This window comes from Mustela nivalis (assembly GCF_964662115.1).
Source record: "Mustela nivalis genome assembly, chromosome: 6".
NCBI lineage: Eukaryota > Metazoa > Chordata > Mammalia > Carnivora > Mustelidae > Mustela > Mustela nivalis.
The window spans coordinates 82210965-82231298 of record NC_139025.1 but is presented as its reverse complement, the minus strand read 5'-3'; the positions used below and the strand labels follow the sequence as shown (position 1 = coordinate 82231298).

The following is a 20334-nucleotide window of genomic DNA, read 5'->3' as shown; positions in this document are numbered from 1 at the left end:
TGATCTCAGAAAATCTCAAGTAGAGGATTCTGCTTAGCCAGCCTACCTTGTAGGAACTAGATTTTAGAAGCTTCTGTCTAGCTATCAATCTTACCTTTTAGAAACAAACTAACAAACTGCTGGAACAGAAAAAGAAATATTTGAGGAAGGTGCCTGCCTAGATGATTCAGAAAGTGTGGCAGTTAAGGCAACCTCATTGTAATGTTAAAATCCCCTTCTGAATATCCCAAATGTTAATAAAAGGAGCCTGCTTTCCTTTGCTCTGGGATAGCAGCTGTGAAAATGATTCCCCATGATCTCCCTGTCTGTACAAATAAAGTTGCCCCTGAGGCAACTCCATTTGGTGTAGTCTCTGTCCATAAGTCATGGAGGAGTGGGCCCACTTTGGTAACAGTCCTGGCATACTAAATAGTTAATACAGGGGCTCCTGGGTGGCTCAGTGGGTTAAAGCCTCTGCCTTCAGCTCAGGTCATGATCCCAGGGTCCTAGGATTGAGCCCCACATCGGGCTCTCTGCTCAGCAGAGAGCCTGCTTCCCCCTCTTTCTCTCTGCCTGTCTCTCTGCCTATTTGTGATCTTTGTCAAACAGATAAATAAAATCTTAAAAAAAAAAATAAATAGTTAATACATATTCAAGAAATAAAATAATTGAAAAATAAAACATATTTTTACATGTGATTGTAAAGACCAGATTATAAGCAGGTTTCCATACATTGAGAGAGAAAGAGAGAATGAATGAATATGCGTGTGTGGTGGGGAGAAGCTGGGGCCCCTGACCCTCAGCCCCTATGCCAGTTGGAGCAACTAAAAATAGCCGTGTTAATTTCCAAAGCTTTTAGAAAGGCACACTGCCCCAATTGAATGAGAACCACTTTTCTAGAGAGTAGAGAGTTGCTGAGCTAATAATCAGGGGAAAGAATAAACAAACCGGTGCCTCCTCTTTCTCAGAAAGCAGAAGCCTGCAGAAAGAGGAAACAAAGGACGGGGAACTCCCCTTTTCTAACCTAGAACATGGCTTTCAGCGCAGAGACTGGTGACAAGTCACCACGGACTCGGGTTTTTTGATTGGTCAGTTGAGAAACTAAAATAGCTGGGTTAAAAGGAGGGAACCCCCCAGTGCTTTCCGCGGTCCCGACGATAACTTGCACTGCGACCCCCTCGCTTCATGACTTTGGCTATTTTCCGTTGAGCGCTGCCGCCAGCCTGAGCGAGTTCACGGTGAGGTCTTGTCCCATGCCGCCCCCTCCCTCCGCTTCTCTCTATCCGCAGGCTCTCCCTGGCCCTGTGGCAAATCTATCCTTCTTCCGGGCCCAATGTGGCCAGGCAACTGGGTTTGGCTCGCTGAGGCTCTGTCCAGATCCTACAAGGAAGCAGCTGAGAGGTCAGGAAGTGGAGCGCCGCGGGAACGCACGCTTCCAGCGCATTCTCGCTGGAGAGTTCTCTGGGCAGGACTGGGCTGATCAGGACAAAACAGCGCAGTCACTGATGGCGTCCGAGACGGGTGCTGCTTTTTGGGGTAGCTCAGCCTCGACCTGAAGGTTCTGTTTCTCTGGGCACAGCGCGAAGAAGGAGTAGGACGGTCAAAGAAGACAAATACTGGAGGGCGGTGCTCTGGCAAAAAAGCAGGTGTCTGGGGGTGTCTAAAAGAACTGCTTCCGTAAGTAGCTTGGCGCTTCCAGTGGAGCCCTAGGCACTATGCCTTCGTGAAAGTGCCCTCCTCTCCATTTTCCTGTAGGATCCCACGCTTCCCCACCAGGTTCTAGGGCCTATGTCTGAATTCAGATTATGTCACATTGTTTTGTGTAACATTTCTATGGCAGCTTATGTGCTTTGTCTTGGTAAAAGCTTTATTGAGATGTAATTCACAAACCATACAATTCATCTATTTAAACAATACAATTCAGTGGGCTTTAGTATATTCAGAGTTGTGCAAACATCACCTCAATTTTAGAACATTTTCATTCTCCAAAAAGAAACCCTGTACCCATTAGCAGTCACTTCCTATTTCTCCTCAATACCGCAGGCCTAAGGAACAACGCATCTTTCTGTTGCTATGGATTTGCCTGTTCTTGACATTTCATATTAATGGAATCATACAGTTTATGGTCTTTCGTGATTGGATTCTACTACCTAATACGATGTTTTCAAAGATCATCCATATTATAGCAAGTATCTGTACTTTATTCTTTTTTACTGCTGAATAAAATTCCATTGTATTGATACACAACATTTTGTTTACCCATTCAGTAATGGGCATTTGGGTTGTTTCCACTTTTTTGCTATTAATATTGTTATCAACATTCACGTACAAGTTTTCAGATTGGACAGATGTTTTCAATTCTCTTGGGTATACACCTAAGAGTGGAGTTGCTGGGTCATATTGATGAGGGAGCTGACTGAGGACAAAGCAAAAGCTGGCACCTTGCACCCCCTCTCCACCTCAGGCACCCCTGACCGCCATAAACAAGAAACATAGTTAACTTGCAGAGATCACAATCCTGCAAGACAGGAATCTCCCAACTATCTTGATCTTTTTTTTTTTTTTTTTAAGATTTTTTTATTTATTTGACAGAGATCACAAGTAGGCAGAGAGGCAGGCAGAGAGAGGGAAAGAAGCAGGCTCCCTGCTGAGCAGAGAGCCCTATGCGAGGCTCAATCCCAGGACCCTGGGATCATGACTTGAGACAAAGGCAAAGGCTTTAACCCACTGAACCACCCAGGCGGCCCTCAATTATCTTGATCTTACTGGCTTGCCAAAAGACAACACTGATCAAGCTGCAAGGCCTCCGGTATCCCCGGCACCTTGTAGGCCCTCTTTAGCATATGAAAGCTCCGTTGAAACCTCTCTTTCCCTCACCTTCCCCCAACCACTGGGTACGTAGCCTGCCATCCTTCACAACCCAGGGCAGCAGCTCTTCCTGCCCACGGGTCCTGTCCCCGTGCTTTAATAAACCCCCATTTTGCACCAAAGATGTCTCAAGAATTCTTTCTTGGTCATTGGCTCCGGACCTCAGCCCACCGAACCTCACCTAGGTTCTAGAACTTCATCAATATGGTAACTCTATATTTAACATTTTGAGGAACTGACAGACTGTTTCCCAAAGCTGCTGCACCATTTTACAGTCCTACCAGCACTATATCAGAATACCAATTTTTCTGCATCCTCACCAACACTTTATATTATCTATTTTTTAAAGATAATTTTCCCCCCAAAGATTTTATTTATTTGACAAAGAGAGATCACAAGTAGGCAGAGAGGCAGGCAGAGGGGGAGGGGAAAGCAGGCTCCGTGAGGAGCAGAGAGCCAGATGTGGGGCTCTATCCCAGGACCCTGGGATCATGACCTGAGCCAAAGGCAGAGGCTTTAACCCACTGAGCCACCCAGGCGCCTCTATCTATTTTTTAAATTATAGTCATCCCAGGGGGTGTGAAATTGTATCTCATTATGGCTTTAATTGGCATTTCCCTAATGATGACTGAAGGTGCATTATTTTTTAAATTACAAAATAATTTTTAGAAAAGACTTACATGCTGAAGTTTTGAGAACTATAACTATTTACACCATTTGCCCAAAGTCACAGAGCCTAGACCCAAACCAAATCTCTTTATGGCAAATGCTTGAACTCCATCCCCTCTTTTATAAAACAGAATATGGGATAAAACTTTTCAAGAAAATTCCTCTTGATAGCTGTTAGAAAAGGAGTGCTGGGCAAGATGAACCTCCGCATGGACTAAATGGGTCATTTCTTATTTGCTATTAGAAACCCAAAGGTGCAAAGAACTTTTTGGTCTCTTCATTTTTACTTTGTAAAAAATAAGTGTTTTCAAGGTGCCTGGGTGGCTTAGTCAGTTAAGGGGCCCTCTTGATTTTGGCTCAGATCAAGATCTCCGGGTTTTTGAGATTGAGTCCCCAGTCAGGAGTCAGGCTCTGTGCTGGGTGTAGAGTCTGCTTAAGATACTCTCTCAACCTTTCTCTCTGCTCCTCCTCCTGCTTCTCTCACTCTCTTAAAAAAAAAAAAAAAGGTTTCCTTGAGATCCTCACACTGGATCTTGGATGAAGTAGTGACCCTTTCTTGGTATGAAGTGATTTTTTCTTTTTAAGATTTCTTTACCTATCATTTGAGAGAGAGAGAGAGAGAGAGAGAGAGAAAATGAATTGGGGGGGGGGGCAAAAGGAGAGGGAGAGACGGTCCCAAGCCCATTCCACACCGAGCATGGGGCTCAAAGCCACGACCCCAGACCATGATCTGAGCTGAAATGCTTAGTCGAATGCACCACTTAGGTGTCCTGGCACAGTGACTTTGTGCTTTTCTTCATGTAAGTGCCCTTTGGGCTTCTCCTTTCCACTGCCATCAGGACATAGAACGTGGAAAGACAGAAGTTTAAACTTTGTTTAAGTGCATTACTATCAAAATATTTTGAGTACACATGTTTTTCCTTCGGATATCTATCAATTTTTTTTTTTACTTATCAGTCTTTTTTACTGATCAGTCTTACTTTAGATATTACCAAAACTTAATTTTTCTTTTTTTTCAGTTAAAAATCCAGATTGAGTTTTCTTAAAAGTCATAAACCTGTACCCACCCACACACGTGGGAACACAGCAGTTGTGGAAGTGGAGACAGGAGGAACTAGAATCAGAGTTCAAATATGCCAGAAACTCTGGGCTCTAAATTCTTAGGTAGAATTTAGTTAGAGAGTAACTGACCAACAGGTCTGAGACACTGGAGACTTTAACATTCACTGTAAACTTTGGCACAGCTCACTTACTTCTCTGAAGACTGGATCCAAGAAGCATCAATGAATACAAGAATGTGCTATGGTAGCATGGTGAATTCCAGACAAACCCAAGAATTCCTTATAGCTGTGGAAGGAGGCCCAATTCCTGAGATGGTCTTAGAAGCAGAACTGATAGATCTCAGGAAAAGTGATGAAATAGCTGACCTCACCTGTGAATCCGTAGGACCTACTTTGATTGACCTTGCCACGACTCTGTTGTGATTACTGAAGAAAGGAGGTGGCCAGGGGGAAACACATTGTGACTCCAAGGTCAAATTGGCAGCTTTGTGGTGAACAGTGATAAGGAGGAGTTGGTGAGAAACAGTGATGTGTATGTGACCAACAGTACCTGCCACAATCCCTGCAAGAAACTTTAAGTACTACCTGGTTATATCCAGTGTTGAATTTGTATGGATGGGTACTGTGAGATTGAATTGAGTAGGTGACACACTTACTGTACAGAATGTGGCCACATCTTCTGCAGTCAGTGCCTCTGCACTTCCCTTAAATATAATCAAAATAGGGACGCCTGGGTGGCTCAGTTGGTTAAGCAGCTGCCTTCGGCTCAGGTCATGATCCCAGCGTCCTGGGATGGAGTCCCACATCAGGCTCCTAGCTCAGCGGGGAGCCTGCTTCTCCCTCTGCCTCTGTCTGCCATTCTGTCTGCCTGTGCTCGCTCTCTCCCCCTCTCTCTCTCTCTGATAAATAAATTAAAAAATATATATATAATCAAAATAGCCCAGTTTGTTTGAAAAAACTCAACTGCTATCAGTGCCACTGCATTTATATATGAGTTGTGCTGTGTCATTCAGGACAGATAGAACCCTTAGCATGGAAACATGCCTCAGGCAGAAACTATGGGTTGCTGGCATGCAGTATACTGGACTTGAAAAGGCTGTTTTAGGGGCACCTGGGTGGCTCAGTGGGTTAAAGCCTCTGCCTTCGGCTCAGGTCATGATTCACAGGGGCCTGGGGTTGAGCCCCGCATCCGGCTCTCTGCTCCGTTGGGGAGCCTGCTTCCCTCTCTCTCTCTGCCTGCCTCTCTGCCTACTTGTGATCTCTGTCTGCCAAATAAATAAATAAAATCTTTAAAAAGAAAAAAAAGAAAAAGCTGCTTTTAAAAAATTGTTCTCTGGAGTATATAAAAAATTCTTTTATTTCTCACACACTGTGAGACTGCTTTTTGGTTCCTTTAGTTTCCTACTTTAGGGCTGGACTTTAGTTGTCACAGTGTGCCAGAGACTAGTGGTTGTTCTCAAAGCGATTTTTCCTTTTTTTCTCATAGGAATAAATTTTTAAATGACAACACATGAGCATTTTGGCTCACATAAACAAGGGCAACATGATAGAGATAGTGGAGCAAGTGGATGGAAGGAACCAGGAAGATTGACAACTTTGCAAGTCAGAGCCACCATACAAATTTGGACTTTTACTTGAGAGATAAATAAACGTTATTCTTATTTAAGCAACCATATATGAGGTCTTATTTAGAACAATGGAAACTTTATTTTAATCAAAGGACCAGGCAGGGTGCTGTCTCTGGGTTTCTCTGGATTTCCTGATTCCACTGGAGTAGAAGGAAGTTAGTCAATCCTTCTGACATCATCTCCAGTCAGCAGGGTTCAGGTGGGTATAAGGGCAGGTACCATGTCCCCTAGACTCCTACTGGCCTTTGAGCTAGTCTGAGGAGTTGCCTAGGCATGTGGGAATCTACAGTTGTTGTTCTGTGCTCTCTGACCTGTCAGGCCAGAGAGGAGATGCCATCACTCTGGCTTTACAGGTGTGCCTGCCTCCACTACCCTGGTCAGCTAATCAACAGGCCAGCATGTCTCTCTGTGAACAAACACAACACTGCATCACCATCCCAGTTGCTCCAGGGTCACTCACAAGCCTTAAGAAGACCTCCCCAACACCCATGCTCCACCTCCAGCCAAACACATGCTTTTTCTTCTTTTGCAGAGGCAATTCATATAGCACTCATAATTGAGCCTGCACTTTAGAACTGGAGAGGATGGGATTTCTACAGTTCTCTCTCCTTTTCCCTCAGAATGCAATGGGCAGTAAAGTTTGTTCCTTACTTTCTGTGGCTATAGCAGTGCTGCTCTCCAACATGGAGGCTCAGTGGTGCCAATGGAATGGTGGACATCCCTGTGTCGTATCTGTCTACACACTGCAGTCTCTGAAATGTCCCACACCCCAGGCTTTTGTTGCTTGACTTGGCACAGGCTATGCAAGATGAATGTGGAGATGCCTGGGTGGCTCAGTTGATTAGTTGGCTGTTTTAGGCTCAGGTCATGATCCCAGAGTCCTGGGCTTCCTGCTCAGTGGGGAGCCTGCTTTTGCCCCACCCCCCTGCTCAGGTGCACATGCACCAGAGCTCTCTCTTGCTCCTGCTTGCTCTCTGTCTTAAATAAAGAAAATCTTTTGGGTGCCTGGGTGGCTCAGTGGGTTGAACCGCTGCCTTCGGCTCAGGTCGTGATCTCAGGGTGCTGGGATCGAGTCCCGCATCGGGCTCTCTGCTCAGCAGGGAGCCTGCTTCCCTTCCTCTCTCTCTGCCTGCCTCTCTGCCTACTTGTGATCTCTCTCTGTCAAATAAATAAATAAAATCTTAAAAAAAAAATAAAGAAAATCTTTTAAAGAAAAGATAATTGTGGTGTACTCCCATCTGTGGGCTCCTTTGTATATTCTAAAATAAAAAGGGGGAAGAAAAAGAACATGAAAATGAAAAAATTGAAAGCAATTTCCAAATATTTCCTTTTTACATTTCAGTACATCATCTTATGTATCCTACTTCGGAGACTATTAATTGCTCTGTGACATAGCACTGTGTATCAGAAAACTGACTAATGATTCAAACATCTGAGGTGCCTATTAAATGCAGAGTCTGCTTTTGCACATACTGCCTATGTGATCAGGATAAAGAGCAGACTCTCTCTAGTTTGTCAGCAGCCTTCAACCCTCCCTATTGTATTCTCCCTAGCCCAACTACACACTTACCTGCAAAGCTCATGTAGACATTTGAGTTTTTGACTCTGCTTTAGGGGGAAAAGATAGAGGGGATTCTGACTTTTTCAGAAAATCAAGATGAATTTTATAGACAGCAAAATGAACTGATTTTTAACTGTATAATTAGATGAGTTTGGATATATATGTGTGTGTATTTGTATGTGTGTGTGTGTGTGTGTGTGTGTGTGTGTATAGTCATAATGACTAACACCCCAACCAAAATATAGAACAATTCCATCATTCCAGAAAATTCCCTTATTCCCTCTTCTAGTCAACCCCCCTCATCCCCCACAAGCACACTCATACATATGCTTGGGAACACCGACTTTTATTACTTCGTTGTCTAGACCAGCTCATCAGGAGAAAAATTTGATAGGGATTTGGAGTATAAGCAGTAGATAGGGACCAAATATTTTAGTGGCAGTGTGACTTATAATATTACATCTTTTAAGAATTGAAGCAAGAAATAAATCACTGAGAGAAAGACAAAAACCATATGATTTCACTGATATGTGGAATTTAAGGGACAAAACAGTTGAACATATGGGGAAAAAAGAGCAAGGCAAACTAGGAAACAGATTCTTAACTACAGAGAACAAACTGAGAGTTACTGGAGGGGAGGTGGGCAGGAGGATAGATTCAAAGCCTTATGGGTTAAGGAGACACTTCTAGTGATGAACACTGGGTGTTGTATGTAAATGATGAATCACTAAATTGTATACCTGAAACTACTATGTTAACTAACTGTAATTTAAATAAGAACTGAAGAAAGGAAAATAAAATGATACTTTAAAACAAAATGAAACAAAAATAAAAGTCTTTTGTGTGGACAGTGAGGGGTACAGTAACTATTAATAAATATTAATTGAATGTTAAAAAAAAAAAAGAGCTGAAGCAAGATCAGGAGGGAAACAAACCATAAGAGACTCTTAATCTTAGGAAACAAACTGAGGGTTGCTGGGGAGTGGTGACATAGGGATAGGATGGCTGGGTTATGGACACTGGGAAGGATATGTGCTATGGTGAGTGTTGTGAAATGTGTAAGCCTCTTGATTCACAGACTTGTACCTCTGAAGCAAATAATACATTATATGTTAATACAAAATTTTAAAAATTAAAAAAAATAATGACACCTGGCATTAAATAATATATATGGTCCAGGCTTAGTACTCGGTGCTTCACACATCACAGGCAATCAAGGTATACTCTTAGGCAAGAACAGGAATGCAACAGGATGTAAGAGCAGAAGTTGAAGTGAGCTGACCCAGAGCATACAGACATGAATAATTTGACTGACTATTGTACCTGGCTGTGGGAAGCAGTGAGAGGTAATGAAAAGAAGATTAAGGCCACATCATGAATAGAGCACTCGGTCCCGTGGTATGAAATTAAGAGTTTATTCTGTAGTTGCTAAGGAGCCCCAAAGGCTCTGGAAGAAAGCCTCCAGAGAAAGATTATTAAGGAATTAGCATGATCCCAGTGAAAGCCAAAGATGGTGTTTGAAAGTTGAAGTAAAAATATGGAGGAGGAGGGGCACCTAGGTGGCTCTGTTGGTTAAACATCTGCCTTTGGCTCAGGTCATGACCCTAGGGTTCTGGGATTGAGCATCACTTTAAGCCCCTTATTGAGCACACATCAGACTCTCTCTCTCTCTACTCTCCCCCCTCTGATCATGCTCTGTCTCTCACTTTCTCTCTCAAACAAAAAGAAATAAGATATTAAATAAATATATGGAGGTAAATAAATAATTCCCCCTGTTGATTTTCCTCTCAAAATAAAAGTGTATTTTTCAAAGTGTATAAGAAAAAGGATGAAGGAACCTTGGTCTGAGGATGTTGGTAGTGCACAGGTGCTCTCCTGCCCTCGGAGGTCTAGTAGTTTCTTTTTAGTACAGCCAGCAGAGCTGTGCAAGCCTTTGAGCTGCGGCAACTCCTAGGAGATGGTGTTTGTTCGAAGGTGACAACAATAGGACTCCAGGGGGACAGCGATGGAAGTCTGGATTTAGCTTTCAGGTATCCTTTTGGAAAAGTAGAAGCTCATGCGACAAGAGTGGATATGGGATTAGGAGAGGTGGACATTCAAAGGTATTCACTTGAGGACTAATCTAGCTTTAAACCAAGTTAGCCTCACAGTGAGATAATCTGGCAATGCATATTTATCATTTCCTGATGTTCACTGAGGTTACAGCAGAGAATGAAAGCCAAATATCTTGAGCTGGGACATATGTGCATTTCATCAACCACAAACTGAAATGGAACTATTCAAGAAGGGGGTTAAGAGAGACAGAGTAGAGAAGTCCCACCCAAGTTTCAGCAAGGACTGGTCTTTTATATCATCCAGTCCACAGTGAATTCATGCCTCCTGTAAATATTAAGTACACCTGCTAGGAGAAACAAACTCCTCTCTAAGAACCTAAAATTGTTACAAAGGATTAAACTTTTAGGTCCCTTTCTTAGCTACTTTAATTAGGTCCCACTGATTTGATATTAAAATCTGTGTACTGTGATGACTGTCCAGGGAGTGTTAACAGAGTAAAATAGGTTTCAATGACATCATTAGCTCAGTCTCTGTCGCTAGAAGAGTAGCTTCCCTGAAGCAAAAACAGGGAGAAGCAGCAGTTGGCACCTGCACAAAAGCACATGAACTCCCTGTGTTTCTTCCCTACTGGCCTCCTTGGGCCTTTCTGACAGCCTCATGGATACTTAGAACCACCAAAGCTCTCCAGAAGGCACAGATCTTTGTCTGCAGGCCCTGCTGTCCTAGTGTCCCATCCAGTAGTCCCTGGCCGGGTTGGGAGCTGAGGCTAGTAGGCAAGGTTGGGCCCTACCAACCGGGTATGCAGGCTATTCTGCCAGACTTATTTATAAACAGTTCTAGACATTTGTTAATACACAGTACTTTAGAAGTAAAACATGAAGTTTTCTTCTTCCATCTCCAGTTTCATAGTTCAGTTTCTTGGTATTATGATGGTGGGTTTCTGACTTTCAAACAATCTTTTTCTGCTTCACTATCCAGGGACTATTCACAGGCTGCTCTAACATAGTAACTGTTGCTGTATGGGAGACATTAATCAAGGTAGCATTTGATCTGGGCCCTTCCCTGACTCTCTTAGCTGTCATCAGGCAAAAAAATCCTAAAGGATGTATTCCCTTTTCCTGTGGAGTGGCACATAGAAGGCATAGGGCCCCAGATGTGGCTCTGCCAGTATCACTGACTCTCTAAAGGGAGGGCAGAAGGGCTGCCAGGGTGGTGTGACTGGATAGGGACAGTAGTCACCCATACCACTTGGCTTCCCTGCTGAGAAAAGAGCCTTTAAAGAATGAAATTTTCTCTGCCTTTCCTCTGAACAAGGCCAAGTCACAGAGACAACAGTTGTTCTTTTCTCCAACCAGAAGAGAGTAGGTGCAGTGCTTTGCTAGGCATGGGACATTCATTAATTCATGGCCCATTCATCTGCTCATTTACTTGGTATTTATTAAATTTTCATAGTGTGGTAGGCCTGTGTAGTTAAAAAATGTACAAGGTAGGGGCATCTGGGTGGCTCAATGGGTTAAGCCTCTGCCTTCAGCTCAGGGCATGATCCCAGAGTTCTGGGATTGAGCCCCGCATGCAGGGAGCCTGCTTCCTCCTCTCTTTCTGCCTGCTTCTCTGCCTACTTGTGATCTCCGTCTGTCAAATAAATAAATAAAATATTTGAAAAAAATGTACAAGATAGTCCTTTCCTCCAAGAAACCCACAGCTAGTGGAGAAGAGATGTGGAAAAACATTTGTAATACAATGAAAGAAATAATGCGGTGTGATAAAAGCTATGATAGAAATATCTGCCAGGTCCTCACTGAAGCATAAAAGAGGAAATAACTCTGACTTCTCAGTAATGTCCTTGGGTTCTAGAAGATGAAAAATTGAACTTTTAATTTATATTCAGCTCTGTTGGAGTCCTTGAAAATTAATACCTACTTGTATCTCTTGTTGTATTTAAAGACAGAAAATTAATTTGAGGGAGCAGAAGATTCATCAACAATTTGCTATACCAATGTCAGCACAATGACGGTAGCTCTCCTGGGTGCTCACCGTGTGCCAAGAGCTGCTAAGCCCATTACATACATTGTCTCATTTAATCCTCACTGAAATCCTATGAGGTAAGCATTATCATCTATATTTTGTATAATGGTAAGACTGAGGCTTGGAAAAAGAAAAGTAACTTTGATTTATGACTTTGTTTTTGTTTCCGTCCCCTACAAATTACATGGTAAAACCCAGTACATGTAGCTTCTTGGATATCACTGTCCACTGCCTCCCCCAACTTTGTTTTACTTTTTTTTTTTCTCCAAGATTCTATTTATTTATTTGAGAGAGAGATAGACAGATAGAGAGACAGAGCATGACTAGGAGTGAGACGGGAATGGGGGTGGTGAAGAGGAGGAGGAAGAAGTAGGCTCCCTAGTGAGAAGGGAACCCAAGCTAAGGCTTAATCCCAGGACTCTGGGATCATGACCTAAGCCAAAGACAGACGCTAAACCAACTGAGCCATCCAGGCAACATCCAACTTTGTTTTTAAGTAGTGAAATAAAGGGTGCCTGGGTGGCTCAGTGGATTAAGCCGCTGCCTTCGGCTCAGTCATGATCTCAGGGTCCTGGGATCGAGTCCCGCATCAGGCTCTCTGCTCAGAAGGTAGCCTGCTTCCCTCTCTCTCTCTGCCTGCCTCTCTGTCTACTGTGATCTCTCTCTGTCAAATGAATAAATAAAATCTTTAAAAATAAATAAATAAATAAATAAATAGTGAAATAAAAACTTGAAGTGCCCCGTTGTGAAATTTGGGACCTCAGGCTATATAGATTTTGGCATCACAATCTTTAAAGATGGAAGGGAGTCTTAGGAAGTCACATCTTATGGGAGGAACTGATTCCCAGAAGAGTTAAACATCTTAGTCAGCATTATTCAGTGCTCTGGGTTCTTCAGTGGGACAGAAGGCTTCTGTCTTTTTTTTTTTTAGGCTTCTGTATTTTATACCAGTATTCTTGTCCCAGGGCTACAGGCTCAAGGATGTGCAAGACTGTAGGATTTAGAACAATTATCTTTACTGAATGAGGTTAAACATTTCAGCCAAAGGGCGCCTGGAGAGCTCAGTAGGTAAAGAATCTACCTTTGGCCAGGTCAAGATCTCAGGATCCTGGAATCTAGCCCTGTATCAGGCTCTTTGCTCAATGGGGAGTCTGCTTCTCTCTCTCCATCTACCCCCTCCCCCCTCTTATTCTCTCTCTTAAATAAATAAAGTCTTTTTAAAAAAAAAATTCAGCTAACAACAAAAATATTCAAGATGAAACAAAGTTAATTTCTTTCTTTCTTTCTTTTTTTTTTTTTTTTACTTAAGAACATATTCCTAGGGCGCCTGGGTGGCTCACTGGGTTAAAGCCTCTGCCTTCGGCTCAGGTCATGATCCCAGGGTCCTGGGATTGAGCCCTGCATCCGGCTTTCTGCTCGGCAGGGGACCTGCTTCCTCTTCTCTCTCTTCTCTGCCTGCCTCTCTGCCTCCTTGCGATCTCTGTCTATCAAATAAATAAATAAAATCTTAAAAAAAAAAAGGAACATAGTTCCTAGCTGATCATCAGAATTTAATAGCCGTTTATTTGATAAGGAGTTTTATCCAACAAATGCCATGTACTGTCAAGGTGAGAGAGACACAGCACTACCCAGCAGTTGTCCATACTTTAGGTGAAGGGACAGACATGCAATCAAACAAAATAATTATGTACAGGTATGCACAAAGATCTAAGGTGCTATAGAAATGTGTAAAGCACTAATTCTTAACTGGGAGGGAATCCCACCCCCATGTACTTAGGAGACATTTGGCAGTATCTGGAGACAGTTTGACTATGATAACTAGGGAGTTGCTCCTGGCATCTGGTGAGCAGAGGCCAGAGATGTGGGTAAACATCCTAAAATTCACAGGACAGCACCCCCACCCAACAAAAACTTAGCCAGCTCAAAATGTCAGCAGGGCTGAAGGTGACAAACTCTAGTATAGAGTACTACAGAGTATACAGTACGAAATATTTTCTACAATGGATAGGAGACAGGAGTAAAATTTGGTGAGGCTGGTTATGGAAAAGTTTACTAAAGAGATAATGATTGGGGGTGGGAGAGAGAGGACCTCAACAGAAGGAACAACATGTGCAAAGCTACAGAACCTAGCATACCTGGACAATCCCAAACACCAGAGGAATATCTGTGCGCATTAGGACTGAACAATGAGGCATTGAGTAGGAGACAGACTTTCAATAAAATCTATTGAGTTAGAGGAATTACTATAAGAAAATCTGTTGGTCACTCAGAAGCACAGTCTAGGTATAAATCTCAGTGAACTAAAATGACTCAAGAAAGAAATGACGCTTTTCTCATCTTGCTTCCTTAAGGGCCTAGCATTTTCCAGGCATTTATATCTTAGAAATAGAGTAGGGGTTGTTTGAATGGAATGTGAGCTCTGAGAGGTGGAATAGCTTTCCACTAAAGCCACTTAGATGGTGTCTCATTACTGGGATCACAAACGGAGATGAGGTGGTTATTTCTCGTGCATTAGGCTTACAAGCAGATGATGTTTATTTCTTCTTTTGTAGAGAATCCCAACTCGGAATTGGTGATATGTCAATCTCAAGATTAGACTGCCACCTTGAATCTAAATAAGTTGCCTTCCCCCTCCCTCATAAAAAAGGTGGGTGGGTAGGCCATTCCAATCAGGGTTTCTCTTTCTCTTAAGCTAATGATGATCAAAGCAACTGACAAACTGCCACGGAATCTGCCAGACCTCACTCTGGCCTTGCTGTATCTCCCCAGTGCCTGAATTTTCTTCCTTCTGTCATGCTCTGAGCCCATTCTTAGCAAACTACCAGGTCCCTGACTCCTGGTCTGCAGCTACTCTGGGCATGTTGTGCTCCGATCTAAGTACCTGCATCTGCCCTCTGGTGGCCTGATGACAAGAGCTTGATGGAGGTGAGTAATCCTTCTCTAACTCAGCTCATTTTCTAGGCATAGTGTAGAAAACTAGATCACAGGAGGAGGTATGGGTTTTAGATCATGAAAGGAAATTCAGTGAAATATTTAATTTGTGACAGAGTATGTGACAGATAGCTGCTATCCTCTCTTCGGGTATTGGAATAACTGAGAATTTATTTATTTTTAAGATTTATTTATTTATTTATTTTGGGGAGGGGATAGGAAGGGACAGTGAGAGAGGGAGAGAGAATCTCAGGCAGACTCCCCAGTGAGTGCACAGCCAGACTCAATCCCACCACCCTGAGATCACTATCTGAGTGATCACTATCTGAATAGAGCCAGCTGCTTAACTGACTGAGTCACCCTGGTATCCCTGGAATAATTGAGAACTTAGATAGGAGAGATTGGTAGGTATGTAGTGATGCCCAACATAAATTTGAGAAAAATAAAACTAAATGCTGTAAAAAATTTATTAACTAATCAGTTTATTTTTTTAATATTCTAAAGATTGTCTTATTTCACAGTATACATGGATCTGTTTCATTTTTTTCTTTTTAAATTTTAATTCTATTACAGTTAGGATATGGTATTATGTTAGTTTCAGGTATATAATGAAGTGATTCAACAATTCTATATTTTACTCAGTGCTTACCAAGGTAAGTGTACTCTTAATTCCCTGTCACCTATTTCACCCATCCTAATCACTTTATTTTAGATTGAAAAAATTTACTATATATAACTTGCTTTGCCAGTTATGCTATCACATTTGGTATTTTATATTTACAATAGAACTGATATTCACAGGAATTAAACATTTTTCTTGTCTTCCAGTTACTTATTTTTATCTTTAGCTGCATTTTACAAAATTGACTGGAGAACTAATCATTTTATTTTCACTACAGTGAAGTCTGGGGTTATTTATGCCTGTTAGAATTCTGAAAAGTTATAAATGGAATTAGCATTAGCTAAGATATAATTTTAAAAAATGAAATTCCAGTATAATTAATATATAGAGTTTTATTAGTTTCAGGCGTACAATATAGTGACATGACAATTCTATATACTACCCAGTGATTATCACAATAAGTGTGCTCTCAATCCTCTTTGCCTATTGCACCCCCACCACCTTTGCAGTGACCACCAATCTGTTCTCTATAATTAAGAGCTTTTTGGTTTGTCTCTTTTTTTCTTTGTTCATTTGTTTCTTAAATTCCACATATGAGTGAAATCATATGGTATGTTTCTTTCTCTGACTGGCTAATTTCACCTATCATTACACCCTCTAGAGCCATCCATGTTGATGCAAATGGTAAGATTTCATTCTTTTTTATGGCTAAGTAATATTCCACTGTGTATATATACCATCTCTTCTTTATCCATTCATCTATCGATGGATGCTTGGGCTGCTTCCATAATTTGGCTATTGTAAATAATGCTGCAATAAACACATTCCTGTATCCCTTAAAATTAGTGTTTTTGAATTTTTTGGTTAAGTACCCAGAAGTGGAATTACTGGCTCATATGGTAGTTCTATGTTTAATTTTTTGAGGAACCTCCACAAAATTTTTTCCATAGTGACTGCACCAGTTTGCATCCCTACCAATACTGTATGAGGGCTCCTTTTGCTCCACATCCTCAACACCACTTGTTGTTTCTTGTTTTTTTACATTAGCCATTCTGACAGGTGTAAGGTGGTATCTCATTGTGCTTTTGGTTTGCATTTCCCTGATAATTAATGATGTTGAATATCTTTTCATGTGTCTGTTGGCCATCTGTATATCTTATTTGGAGAAATGTCTGTTCATGTTTTCTGCCCATTTTTAATTGGGTTATTTGTTTTTGTTATACATATAGGAGTTGTGTAAGTTCTTTTTATATTTTGGATAGCAACCCTTTATTGGATATGTCAATTGCAAATATTTTCTCCCATTCAGTAGGTTGTGTTTTAGTTTTGTTGAGGGGTTAAATATTTTTTTTTTAAGATTTTATTTATTTATTTGACAGACAGAAATCACATGTAGGCAGAGAGGCAGGCAGAGAGAGAGATAGAGAGAGGGAAGCAGGCTTCCTGCGGAGCAGGGAGCCCGATGCAGGGCTCGATCCCAGGACCCTGAGATCATGACCCGAGCCAAAGGCAGCAGCCCAAACCACTGAGCCACCCAGGCGCCCCGAGGGGTTAAATATTTTTAATTGAGTTCTTTTAAGATGTCTTTGGAGCTAAAATAAAAGAAGTTCTATTTGTCTGAACTAAGTGTTTTCTTGGTAGACGAAAGAAAATGTGTATTTACAAAAAGAAAGCTGAAAAATACTAAAATTCATGAACAAGGAATTTTGACACAGTCCTTGTGTTCTGATTTATCATCATATCCATCAGTTTCCATTTCTTATAAAGTTTAATTAAATGTATATTAATCATTAAGATAAGGATTTAATTTCCTCAGTTTTGGAACCTTTAGATTTGCTCTTACTCTTCCCTAAGTTGATGAAACAGAGTTATATGTATTTTGTTTATAACTTCTAGAGGGAAAAATGGACACTGTTGTCTATTTCTACTATACTATTATTACTATTATCTATTCTTACTGCACTCTTTTTAAAGTGAACTTAGTAAAAATAGACACTTTTCCATAATAATAAAAAGTTATATAATAGCAAGTTTTCCATTATTTGAAATGTTCACACAGCAGCTAGGAAGGAGTGAATTAAATGACTTCTGATCTCTTTAACTCTGAGAAGCTAAGACTAAGTGAAAAAGTTTATAATCTTTCTTTCTTATAAGAGTTAAAATGGCAGGGTGCCTGGGTGGCGGTGGGTTGAACCTCTGTCTTCGGTTCAGGTCATGATCTCAGGGTCCTGGGATCGAGCCCCACATCAGGCCCTCTGCTCAGCGGGGAGCCTGCTTCCTGCTCTCTCTCTGCCTGCTGCTCTGCCTACTTGTGATCTTTCTCTCTATCAAATAAATGAATAAAATCTTAAAAAAAAAAAGAGTGAAAGTGACTGGCCACATGAAGCGTGACTGTATCTTGCTCTTGTGTTTGAGCCAGATGTACCACATAATTTGTCTTCTATAGATGAATTGTATTTTTCTGCTCTTAAGGTTAATTCTTCAGAAACCTGCCCATCAGAGTTTTTAAAAATTACTTTGAAGAAATAAAAGCTTTTTGAAAAGTAACAAATGACCTTTAAATATTTTACTAACCATGATTTCAAAAGTTCACAATCCAAAACTTCCCAGGGGAGTAAAAACTGGGAAAAATTAAGCATTTTTCTGCAAGTTTCCAATGACTTCATTGTGTTACTCCTTCCTTGCCTTTTCTCTGCTTTATGAGAATATACAAGGTGAGTGAAAGGAGATGGATGTGTTTTCTTATAAAGTGATTGCTGCCAGCCAGGTACTTTCTAAGGGTGATTCCTATCCTGGACTTTAATTTCTCTCCTTCTACCTTCAGGTTAGAATTTCCCTAAGGAGCTGGAGCTGGAGCTGGCAGTGGATGTGATTTCCAGTAGAGAAATTTCAGAATCACCTTTGTTTTCCAGTTTTCATACTCTCTTATTTTTCCCTCTAGAGTTGCAGGAAATTGTTCCAGCAATTTTGCTGGAGTTTGATCCATTTATTATTTTAAAAATATTTTATTTTTATTTTATTATTATTTGTATATTATTAAATATTTATTTATAAATATATACATAAATATTATTCATTTATAATTTATATTTTATAATATAAATAATAAATATAAAATAAAAATGAAAATAAAATCCAATATAATAAATTTTTAAATAAATTATGATTATATATTTTACACATAAAATATAAATATATTAATATTTATTATCATATATAAAATATAAAATAATATATAATAAATATACAATTATATAGAATATAAAATAAAATAAAAATTAAATAAGTAATAAAATAAATTTATAATTTATTATAAATTATAAATGAAATAAATTAAATTTTATTTTATTTATTTTACTTTATTATTTTGTAAAGATTTTTTAAAAATTTTATTTATTTAGAGAGAAAGGGAGAAAGAGAGAGCAAGAGAAGGAGGAGGGATAGAGGGAAAGGAAGAAGAAGCAGACTCCTTGCTGAGCAGGGATCCTGATGTGGGGTTCAATCCAAAGACCCTGGGATCATGACCTTAGCTGAAGGCAGACGTTTAATCGACTGAGCCACCCAGGTGTCCCACAGGTTTGATCCATTTAATAAATTCAATTGCACAAAACACTGATTGGCCCTCTGCTAACTCTATGATTAGGAAAATGGGCTTTGCGGTCAGATAATCGGTTCAAATCCAGGCTCTACCACTTAATTACTGTGTGACCCTGGAAAGTTATTTAACCTAGGCTTCAATTTCCTTCAAAACAGCAGAAAAATACCTATCTCAAAATGCTGTTATGAGGATTAAATGAAATAATGTGCAAAAAGCATTTTTGGTGGTTATTATAGAGGGCACAGATTGCATGGAGCACTGGGTCTGGTGCAAAAAATAATGAATACTGTTATGCTGAAAATAAATAAAAAATAAATTTAAAAAAGCATTTTGCATAGTAAATGGTCAGTAAACATTAGTTAACATGATTAAACTAATACCTTGTTTTATAGAAGAGGCTATATTCTTTTTTTTTTTTTTAAGATTTTATTTATTTATTTGTCAGAGAGAGAGCGAGCGAGAGCGAGCACAGGCAGACAGAGTGGAAGGCAGAGTCAGAGGGAGAAGCAGGCTCCCCGCGGAGCAAGGAGCCCGATGTGGGACTTGATCCCAGGATGCTGGGATCATGACCTGAGCCGAAGGCAGCTGCTTAACCAACTGAGCCACCCAGGCATCCCAGAAGAGGCTATATTCTTGAAAGAAATTTGATAAAACCTCAATTGGCAAGATGAATTAACAATCAAATTACAAAAAATCATATAATGTCAACATTAACATTAAATATATGTCTTCACATATGTGTATGAATCAGTGGATTTCACAGTCACAAAGTTGTACAACCAACACTACTATCTAATTCTAGAGCATTTTTCATCACCACAAAAAGAAATTCCATACCTATTAGCAGTCACACTTCATTTCCCCCTTGACCCAGTCCTGGAAACCACTCATATACTTTAAGTGTATTTTAAAAACATATTGAATAAAATTCCTAGATGGTATCCATTTCCAAAAGCTACTGCATTCACTAGGACTAACAACATGCTCTGGTAGGCAACCTTTCTCTTAAATCATTAATTGGCCAGGTTCTCTCACAACTTTTATCTTATTCAGAATGCATCTAATTTTAAAGTTTTCTAGACAGACTGATTGGCTTAAAATTCAATATTTTTTATATTTGCATATTCCCTGAAGGGCATATGTTTCTGAGTTTGATCTTCTAAGCACATATTGAGAGGGTGAATAATTAGATTTTTTTCTTTTTCCATAGAATTGCCCACTCAGCCTAGTGCAAAAAAATGGAAGAATCTTAAAAAAATTTTGGGGGATTATCTTTTGGTTAATGGAACTTAAATGAGTCATTGGCATATGAAAGGATAGTAAGTTAAAAGTTTTCC

At 40.3% G+C, this 20334-nt stretch overlaps 1 protein-coding gene and 1 pseudogene across 7 annotated transcripts in view; both read left to right on the top strand.

The window, feature by feature from the left end:
* Positions 1–1005: 1005 nt before the first annotated feature.
* TRIM69 (tripartite motif containing 69) overlaps positions 1006–20334 on the top strand; it is a 49090-nt gene continuing 29761 nt past the window's right edge. The window contains exons 1-4 of one of the 6 annotated variants that reach the window (XM_082735306.1): positions 1006–1067; positions 1269–1656; positions 11766–11923; positions 14399–14771. In XM_082735306.1, the coding sequence (XP_082591432.1) occupies positions 14766–14771 (6 nt within the window). In that variant the 5' untranslated portion in view covers positions 1006–1067; positions 1269–1656; positions 11766–11923; positions 14399–14765. Of the gene's footprint in view, positions 1068–1093; positions 1657–11765; positions 11924–14398; positions 14772–20334 lie in introns of those variants that run through there. The other 5 variants (XM_082735308.1, XM_082735309.1, XM_082735307.1 and 2 more) reach the window with 5 other exon arrangements.
* On the top strand, positions 4778–6091 carry LOC309866603 (E3 ubiquitin-protein ligase RNF4 pseudogene; annotated as a pseudogene). The gene is made up of 2 exons: positions 4778–5319; positions 6064–6091. The product of its transcript is annotated as an E3 ubiquitin-protein ligase RNF4 pseudogene (transcript).